General features: G+C 45.7%; 1 protein-coding gene across 1 annotated transcript; it reads right to left on the reverse strand.

Annotated features, from left to right (window-relative positions):
• Window positions 1–6,888: 6,888 nt before the first annotated feature.
• On the reverse strand, window positions 6,889–8,113 carry GJA5 (gap junction protein alpha 5). Its single transcript, XM_026040465.1, has one exon. It carries the CDS (start codon window positions 8,111–8,113, stop codon window positions 7,004–7,006), a length of 1,110 nt encoding a protein of 369 aa, XP_025896250.1. The 3' UTR covers window positions 6,889–7,003.
• Between the last annotated feature and the right edge of the window lie 2,321 nt (window positions 8,114–10,434).

Raw genomic sequence — 10,434 nt, forward strand, 5'->3', positions numbered from 1 at the left:
TAAAAGGAGGTGTGAAGAAACTAGAAATACCSAGAGGAAAGTATAACCGTATCCTGAGGAAATACAAGATCACCTAGGGTTGGAAAAATCCAAAGCCTCATTACAGAGGAAAGAAAAGGTGAGATGAGACRTTTAGTGATCTGTTAAGGGGAAAAGGAATTGAGGAGGAAAAAAAGTTTTCAGTGGAGTATCAGTTATAAATATATGTGTGCTTTTGGGTTACTGGATCAGGTTATGCAGTGAATACATATATGCTGTACGCATATCTGTAAGTGCTTCCTTGAGTCAGTGCTTAACTGGAAGAAAAGCAAGGTGGGAACTGAACCCAGCTTCTTTGCAACACATTACTTAGCAATGACTGAGTTTAGACATTTGTTTCTGAAACTCTGCCTTTAGACTGGCACCCATCAAGCCRGTTCTGCTAAAAGTATTTTTCAAGCTCAAACTTTTGTTCTCAGGCTGAGCAGCCGGCCTGGCATTTACTGAAAGAGCAAACCCAGACAAAGAGCAGCAAGTTTCTGACCCTGAGCTTGCCTCCCCCTGCTAATCTGATTCCTTTTAAGGGTAGGAGCTGGTGGCTAAAGYAATTTTTAGTGAAAGCCTGTGTGTAGCTGGCTATACGCATCAGGTTTTGGTGGGGGGAGGGTGTTAAAAATGGCATGCCTGTATCAAGTTTCTTGAAAAATCACTAGAAGGGTTTTTTGCTTGCTTTACTTTGCCACATATCTGCCCATGGCCGACGTGCCTTTTTAAGGTTAGGTTCATGCCCTACACAAACAAGAAGATTTAACTCTTTCATAGGTCACTAACGGTTCCCTTTGGTCCTTAGGTAGCTTGACCACACGTGTCTTAGCCCTTCCTGTATAAACTGACCATGTGATAAAGAGAAGTCACCACATGCGAATAGCGAGTCAAAAAACMCAGCTCAGAGTAATCCCTGAACATCTTCCCACTGTGATCCAGCTGTGTCAGATGGAGATGTCCTCTTAAACAAACAGCAGCAGCCTATAGAGACCTCACTTAAGCGGAGCTGTTGCCTCACAGGAGCTCTCCACATGCCAGGCGCGTGGCGTTTAAATCTATGTAATAAAAAAGAGAAAAAAACAGATTGCCTGATTTACTAATAAAATCTAGATACCTCAAGGGAGGAAGTTTATTTAATGTTAATTTAATTGCAGTACCATTTAATGTGGTAGTCTTACAGGCCTTAGTCCAGGAATACATCTAAATGAATAAGTAAATATTGCAGCTTCTCAGAATTTTGYTTCTTGGCTTCCTCTGGGGAAAGGCTTCTTGGCTACAAACACAACASGATTACTTTTACTCATCTGGAGACCAGAGCTATCATTAATAGGTGGGATAGGAAGCTCTGCTTTAGCTTGGCAGACCACATTAGAGGATGGGGACTACGTTTTATGCCTCAGTCTCTCATGTGCTTTTACAATGTTTGTGCTTGAGAAGTGTAGGGGCTTGCAAGGATGTTATGGAACCTTCTGTGTAGGAGCACGAAGTGTCAGCAAGTATTTATGTTAAAAATGCAGAGAAATTAGAATTTTCCCAGGGGAGTTCTGTGAGTGGTCAAGAAGGTGGAGTGGTCTTCACTCTTACCTCCATTTACTTTTTGCAGTGTTTGCAGGGACAGTTTTAGATTTCCTGCCACATTTCAGCACAGCACAGAGCCTAGTTAAAGGAAGATAAAAAATGTGTTTAATGTGATCACCATTTCCACTAGCAGATTACTAGTAGATCACAGTTCTCTGAGATGTCTACTCTTACCAATTTAACCAGTATGTATCTTTAAAACATTTCTCTGTGAATTGATGACCTATTCTCGAGTGGAGATGTSTTATTTTGTTTGTGATTGGTTACACAATATTGTCCATGCTTCCTTATGACTTAGGAAACACCTTGCAGCCTCTGGAATGAACATTTACAGAAATGAATTTAAAATTTGCTTTCTATGCCTGACATTCACTTCACTGAGAAGTCTGTGGCCCGTCAAACTCAATTGCTTAAATGTCTGTGGGAAACCAGTAGCGGTATGTGAATGTGGTCCCAGCAAATTCATTTTAAGCAACAACCACCTAAGGTGAGAGCAAAGCTACTAATTTATTACTTCAAAATGTAGTTTCACCCCAGCCCCAAAAAAGTGCATCTTAAGGAGCTGATTCACTCTGTCCTTATTCTGAGCTCATCTGTGCTGCTTCTGCTGTCGGTAACCTAATTGCTGCATTTCATTTGCACTTGCATGTGTGTCTCCAAGAACCGGCACGTCAAATATAGGATACCCTGCTGTAATCCATATTTGGGAAGAACTGCCAGAAATTCTTTGGGCAGTTAGAGGTTGTATTGGGAAAAGGGGGAGGAGGCCTGGTCCTCACTTGACTGCTGAAGGTTAACATTGCCCAGTCCCTTTCCTCGYGTTTGTTTGGCAATATTAGAGCCCAGAACAGGGCTGCCTGGGCAAAMTTGTTTGTATATTTATTTATTCATTGCTTGGATAAGAAGATGGTGACAACTACTCTTGGGCCCAGAATGAAAGAATCCATACAGGCCAGCCATACCTTGACTCCCTTGTGGAGGCCAGGCTTGAAAGCAGCCCTGCCATCCCTGCGGTGTGACTGTGCCGTTGCTGACGGAGAGTGGTGACAGAGGGGACTCTCTGGGGCACAGCAGCTCCGTGTGTCTTTCTGCAGGTCCGTCTCTCCTAGGGGGCTGCAGCAGCTCCAGCAGCTCCTGGGGAGCTCCAGCAGCCTGCAGTGCTCAGTGCTGCTGTGGAGCCAAATATCCTGATTTCTCCACTTTCCCTATTCCCCCTTCTTCGGCCATTTGCAGTCCTATCAGGAATGTTCTGATTATTCCTATAGACATTTGATCCTTTTATTTTTCCTGCTTTTTTGGATCTTCCTAGTACTTAGTCTCAGTGGTCTTTTGTGGAAGTGTTCAAGGTGAGATAGCATAGTCTGGCATTATTTGCTTGCTCTCTTCTAACAATCTTCAGTGTCATCAGCACTGAGTTTAGTTGAGTGCTGTCTTGCTCACATATTCTGAAAGAGGAAACAACTTGCTTCCTTTGCATACTTTATTTTCAGCCATTACTTTTAAGTAACCCCMTCAGGTTCTCCCTGATTTGTCTTTTAGCTTTTAGCTTGCTAAATTGTCCCACTATGATTTTTTGAGAGAGGGGAAGGACTGCAGGCATGAGCTTGTCGTGATTCCTTGCTTTGTTGGTTTTGGCATTCTGTGTATTTTTAAATATAACTTTTCCCTTTATAGGAATAAATATTTTGGTTTTAAGAGCTTGGTGAATGCAGATTTTCATGCTTTCCTATCTTAGACTCAGCTGCTGATTAATAAATGGCCTTAGAGGAAGACAGATTTCAGACACCAGTTAGAGGAGGGAATGCTGGTTTGAAGTGTACTGAAAAAAAGACTTGTGTTATCTGCTGTGTGTCTGTTCTGTTCTGGAAAATTCAGGATTTTCAGATACTAAGCTAACCCTACCAGGTAAGACTCTCAAGAAATGAGGGACAAATTCAGAAACGTTCTTCCATGTTCACTTTCCACACACCCAGCATATGGTCTTCATAATGCTGGTGGTTAAAGATTGAGTGCCTATTGATTGAGGGCTGAATTAATAAATAATATTTATTTAGCTCACAGCTGTAAGATTGTCCATCCATCCATCTGGCACAGAGCAATAAATAAAAAATCTGTCTGAAATGAACAGGGGTTCACTGGCTGAAGTAAATATGCTCCCATTATGGTACGATAGCCTAGACTGCCTTGACAGTGGATTCCAAGGATCCTAAGTCTGTCATCAGTGCAAACAGCTATCCATCAAATACTGCCTACTTCTTATGTCTGGAAGACCAAACCATGGGAGGCTTTGAGAAAAGAGTGGTAGAGGGGGACTATCTGCTTTGATGCATGTGGCATTAGGCTGGGACACAGAGAGATGTCTGCTCTCCTGTGGTCTCGAAAATCAGCAAAACTCCATCTGTGAACATGTTTAGATTCTACAGGACTGAAATAAGGTGGAGAAAATCCTCATTTTTCAGCCTTATTCTCCAGCAGAGATGCTACACCCCTGATGTACCCATAGAGAAGAGTTTTAAAGTTTGGGCCACTGCTTGCCATAAACCAACAACAGTTTATTAACAAGGCCTGGGCTAGTGCTTGCATAGAATCTTTCCAAGGAAACCCAGCTATGAATATGTATTAATAAGCTGCTGACTTATTCATTGCGTATTTCTCMCAGCAAGGCTGTATCCTAAGGGAAACACATGCTCAGAGCTGGACACGTGCCAATTGCAAGGCTAGCATTAATCCTGCCTCCGTGCTGCCTGGTGTGGCTGTGGGTGCTGAGATGGCATCGKCCCCTCTCGGCTGACGTCCCCCAAGTGATCTTAAAATGTCCCTGCAGTTTCTCACATGGTTAAAGGTCCTTGTTCTGGTGATTCATCATATTCTGATTTCACTCTTTTATGGCCCTTCTTAAGMATATTGCTGGGAGCCAGTACGTTACCTCTCTCCCCCTTCCCAGCTTGCAGAGTCCCATGGGATGGGAGATTATGTGGAGGGTGGGAGGACAGGCACTTCCTGTGCGTGGACAGGATGATGCAAGGTCAGGAGAAGGGGGCCTGTGAAAGTCAGAAAGAGGGAACAGAGATAAGCATCGGATTGGGTATAGGAAAGAGAGGCATCAGCTGGCAATGGAAAGGTTTTCTTTGGGCTGAACAACTGTTCCTCAAGATGTAGTTCCTGCAGGAACCCTTTGTGGAGGTGGTTAATAGTGCGCTCTGCCTCCCTGGATCTCACCTCCTAAAAAGACTTTCAAGGCATGTTACGGTTCTGACTTTGATGGACAGAAGATGGGATGCTCAGGGTGCAGGTTTTGCTAACCTTTCCCTGCTCAGCTGGCCTCACCTCACAGGTGGCCTCCCTGGGTARAGAAGTGCTAGGGGCGGCAGGCGGGAGCGTTTCCATTGCCACGGGCAGGGCTGCAGATTTCTGGCCAGCTTTGGACATTCTTCCTTGGGAATGCAAAGACAGGCAGAGGAGCTGCAGGGGGTTTCTCTTTGYGGACTGGCCAGTCAATCAATCATTCTCTGTGTTTAGTATTTATCCCCTTGGCCAAGCTCTCCCCTCGTTGCTGCCACTCTGGGCGAGGGGGATTTCTGTGRTCTCTGCACAGCTGAGGCTGGCGGGCAGTGCGAGCAGCGCCAGCAGCTCATTCTCAGCCACACGGGAGGCGAAACGCCAACAGGAGCTGAAGTTAGAACTTTATTAGGACAAACCTAGGAAAAATTGACCACAATCTCACATTAACAGCACACAAGTCTTTTTCAGGATTAAAAAATGCATGTATGAAAAATACCTTAAAACCAAACAAAAGAAAACATTATTCTGCTCTGTGAGTGGTGATGTGTACAGGGAACTGTACCAAATCTAAGAAGCGTTCACAGTCCCTTTCAAGAGTCCCTATGAGAGGGAATGGCTCGGCCCTCTCATGAGCTAGTCCCAGGCCACGTGCTCACACAGTCCAGCGGTGGGAAGCGGTGGCCCAGTTGTGAAAGGGCAGTGCGGGGTAAACAGAAGGGAGCAGTGTGGATCTGGTAGCGTATCTCTGTAAAAGATGATGTCAGCTCCACGGTGAGGAAACATATCTGGAGCGGGAGCTGCCGGCAGGCCTCATCCACYGGACTCGCTGTGCAGTGGGGACCTCCAAGAGCTGCTCTGCATGGCTGCGGTGAGGCCCATGGCTGGTTCCTTAGGCCTSTGCGCTGGGGATGCAGTGCACCCAGTGGCAGAACCAGGACCCATCTCAAGGACAAACATCATGGCTTGTACTGGCTGACAGGCTTGAGGACAGCTGAGAGCTGAATGTCATGTGGGGCCTGGAGAGAACTCTTGTTCCTTGCAAATGATGCTGAAGTGTTTTGGCAGGGCAATGAGAAGACACAGCCTGTATCCCTTCTGCAGATAACCAGAAGATGTTTTCTTCTCCCAAGCTGGCAGCTGGTAGCACCGTTTCAGCAGCATTCAGGTTGTTTGAAAGATGCAATTTAAAAGGAGGAAAAATCATTTTGTTTCCACATGATTATTCCTCCTTTTTTGTTGCAAGTAGAATATATCTTCTCACAGGAAAATCTCTATTTCTATTAATATATGTCTTGCTTAGCATTGATGATATAAATGTCATGAGGAAATTCCACAGCCTTCATCAGCTGGTCACCTAACCAATATCCCAGAACTCCTGGGGCCCATCAGCTTTTGTGAAGTAGGAATGAGAAAGGAATTTCAAAGTTGGACACAAGGCAGTAGTGTTTGGGGGCTCATGGACTATTCTTACCTATGGGAATATACACATATGGGTTATATACACAATGTCAAAAATTCAAGTAGGGTTTACTATATTGGTAAACTGCTATAAAATAAGTGGACTCAAAAAGAGAAAGGGAGGCTTACAAAGAGAACAAAGCATAAGAGAAAATATTTCTTTTAGAAAGCCTACCAATGTGTTTCTGTTCCCTACAGGTGAGAGAAGCATCAGCTTTGTAAAATTGCCAAGCCAATGCAGCAAATGTTAAATTGGCACCAAACGCAACGCACCAGATGCGGGTGGGCTGAGGTCCAGGCTGTTGAATATAGTGTCTCAGWGGATGACTAACCTTATGCTTGAGAGAGTCTACTCGCCAGTCCTACCAGCTAAGGAGAGAAAGCCCCCAATCCCCATGAGTCCCATGAGATGTGAACATGGCCCTGCTTGACCATATTTTCATCAGGATGGGTGCCTCTCTTCAGCCTTCAGGTGTGTGTCCGCCAGTGGCTGTCTCTATTTTAAGATGTGGGGGGCACTGCCTGCAACGTGACAATGATGTTCACTGAAAAGGAGCACGAGAGTCTTGAAAGAGAGAGAGGTTAATGGCGAGAGTCTGGAGTCCGTCTTGTGGAAGTTTGTTAAGYGCCGAGACTGTTTCTCATCCCTCCTGGAGACCGGTCACACAGACAGATCATCCGACCTGGCCTTACTGCTGGCCCGGCTGGTCTTGCTCAGTCGGCGCTTCTCGTTGAAGTAGCTCTCGGGGAAGGCGGGCGCTGCACATTCRTTGGCCACCTCTGGGCTCTCCGCGTAGCTGGACTTAATGAAGGGCCCCTCACTGGCGGCGTCCTCCTGACCATGGACCCTCTCGGTGGCGAAGTTGGCGGTGTTCTGCTGGGAAGCCACCTTATTGCTGAAGGGACTGATGAACTTCCCATTGGGACTTGCCAAGCACTGATTAAAATCTGGAGGCGGGGTGTACATCTGGGCCCTCTCTACTTGTGGGGCAGACTCCAGTCTGCCGGGGGCTGTGCTGGGACTGGATTTGTAAGCCCGAGAGCATCTCTCTTTGGCTTTTTTCCAGCCCAAGTGGTACAGCTCGGCCAGGCTGAGGAACAGAGAGAGCACTGCCACCGCCAGCATGAAGACGATGAACACGTTCTTCTCAGTGGGCCGCGAAACGTAGCAGTTGACTGGATGGGGGCAAGGGGCTCGTTGGCAGATGTAAAGGGTCTCCAAGAAGATCCCGTACAAGATATACTGTCCCACAATGAAGGCCACCTCCATGGCAGTGCGAATCAAAATGCTGTAGACGTAGGTGTTCAGCAAACTGCCCCTAAGTATAATTTTGCCTCCTGATTCATCCCAGCAAGAGAGCTCAGCCTTTTCTGCCACAGAGCACTTCTGCTGGTAGTATGTGTCACCGCTGTTTTTCATCTCCCGGGCCTCTATTTCTGCTTCCTTCATCTTCTTCTTCTCTTCCATGCGCACTGTGTGCATCGCGTGGCCCATGTATACCAGAGATGGAGTGGAGACAAAGATGATCTGGAGGACCCAAAACCGGACGTGGGAGATGGGGAAAGCCTTGTCATAGCAGACGTTCTCACAACCAGGCTGCTGGGTATCGCACATGAAGTCGGACTGCTCGTCCCCCCATGAGGACTCGGCTGCTGTACCAAGCACCAGCATCCGGAAGATGAAGAGGACRGTCAGCCAGACTTTGCCCACCACTGTGGAGTGTTTGTGAACCTCCTCGAGGAACTCTCCCAGGAAACTCCAGTCCCCCATTTTTGCTCACCTGGAAGGGTGAGAAGCCTTGAAGGGAAAATCAGACACRGCCTATGTAGGAGAAAAAAGGACAGAAAAGAGAGAATGGTTCTAAGAAAAGTTAGGAAATTATTGTACCACGAGTCTCTGGAGTAAAATGGCTTACTATGTGTCAAAGAAATTGTGAGGGTTTTTTTTTTTTTTTAACCAGAAATAAATGAGTTTTGGTTTGCTGAAAACTAGTTTCACAACCGTCAAAAACACTTTTTTTTTTTGTTCAGTTAATGAAGCAAAAAATGTCTTTTTTGCACCCTCCATCTACAACCTATTAAACGGGCTGATAAAATTTTTGAGGATGAACCAGATTTTCTTCTTGGTTCAGGAAATCCTTTCACTGTGGTCAGCATATTGCATCCTCAGTGGACCGTGCAGTTAAACCAATATTCATCTGCCTGCAAACTGCACTCTGGGGAGTCCTTAAACGGACCGATCCTCTGGGAGATAAGACTGGAGTCTACAGGTTGGGCAGAGCAGTGCCTTGGGCTTTTTATATGTCTGCAGCGCCCATTGACTTTGAGTGGTGTTATCTGCACAGACATATGGGACGTGAAGTGCCCACAGCATTAGGCTTAATTTTTGAACTTGGTGCTACCATTAAAAGAAATGCATAGAGAGCCTTCCTGCTGCCCACCCACCCCTCATCCATAGTTTTCGTTTGGTTTTGTGGTGTTGCTTGGTCCAAGGGCTTCAGTCAAGTTGCAAACACTTTGGGGAGTAGCAAAGGCTTAAGTGAGCTGGGCCCATCTTGTAAACCTAACTCTGCTGCCATCCCTGTCTCACYGAAGAAGCAACTGCTGTAAAATGTAAACAGTGGGTTTTGCTCCCTCCCCTTTTCTTGAGCTCTGAAATAAAACTCTCARTTCAATTGCACAAGCAAACAAACAATCAGAAAAAACACCCTTGAAATGCCTCTCAAGAAATGCCTTCAAAGGACTAACAGCTGCTGGGAACTGCTGTTCGGGAGGTGGTCTGAGGGGGTGGGCTGGTAGCGAGACTGCAATTTCAGGATGCAGCAGAGCCTGCTTCCATTTTGTTTCTGACTCTGACAGATTGCTCCTGGCCGAGTCACTTAACCCTCTGGATAAGAAGAGACTGATGGCTTTAATCCATCCTTCGTGTGGCTCTGTGGGAGTGCATGAGAGATCATTTGATTCAGTTACACTCACCTTACTTAGCTTCCCGGGGCACTGTGAGGCTCTCCCTGGTGCACGAACCAAGGGCTAGGTGCTATCAAGTGCAAAGTATTACCTTGGAGATAATGCGCTCCCACAGCAACTCTTTTTGAAAATGCTCTCTTAATAAATAAATGAAAAGCTTAATAATTGTCAAAATGAAATATCAAAAGCCACCAGACAAAGTAAATCCCCAAGCTGTAGGGACCAGAAGTGTTAACTCTCCTTCTTTATTGTCCCTTGTCTTGTCTTTAAGAGCCAATTGTTTTTATTGTGTGAAGAACGGCTGTGGAGAGCAAACACTGCTAAATGCTGAAAATTTACTGCAGTAATATTGAGATTTCCTGTGTGCAGAAGCTGGAAAAGACAGAGATACAGTTGTTGTGGGAACAAACCTCYCCTCCCTGCCAGTTATGTAACTGATACAATTTAATATAGCAGTGCGCACAATTTATACCATCAAAAATTGAATCCTTAGGCTCCTGTTGCTACTGACTGCTGCTCTGATGAAAGCCAAGGATTCCCCCCAGGTAAGGAGACAGGAGATGATCGCTTGCTTCCTCCCCTGCATGTTGGGATCTGTGTGAGAATGGAGAAAGGGCATACCAGGAAGCAAAACCTTGAATATGGCTCTTTTCTGGCAGGAATGCTGCAATAATGCTCATGTAGATCCCAGTTTCTGCTTGGAGTTATATAGAAGCTGTTTTATCTACTGCCAGTCCAGAACCAGAGAAGCAGCAACATGGAAAGTTATTTAATCATTCTGCACAATCATCTAATCTTTCAGACTCTCCCTTTATCTGCACTGGTAAAAATGGTGAGCGAGGAGGTCTGTCCTGTCTTCTGAACTTCCCAGCTTTGGTGTAGTTACTACACTCTGGATAAACTAGCATGATGATTTCTCCTGTGAGCACCTGGAGCAGCCAAAGAATTAAATATAGGAAGATAGATCAGCAATGAGAAATATGTAAAGACAGTCACCTGTACTGCGCTACTGAAATCAATATCTATTTCCTTGCAGACTGCTGTCACGGCAGCCATGTACCTATCTAGTGTTGCTGTACTGGTTTGTCCAATGAGCTGGACACCTGCTACACATGTGGAATATTC

Source organism: Nothoprocta perdicaria, unplaced genomic scaffold (genome assembly GCF_003342845.1).
Source record: "Nothoprocta perdicaria isolate Ctin4 unplaced genomic scaffold, notPer1 scaffold_100, whole genome shotgun sequence".
NCBI classification, from domain to species: domain Eukaryota; kingdom Metazoa; phylum Chordata; class Aves; order Tinamiformes; family Tinamidae; genus Nothoprocta; species Nothoprocta perdicaria.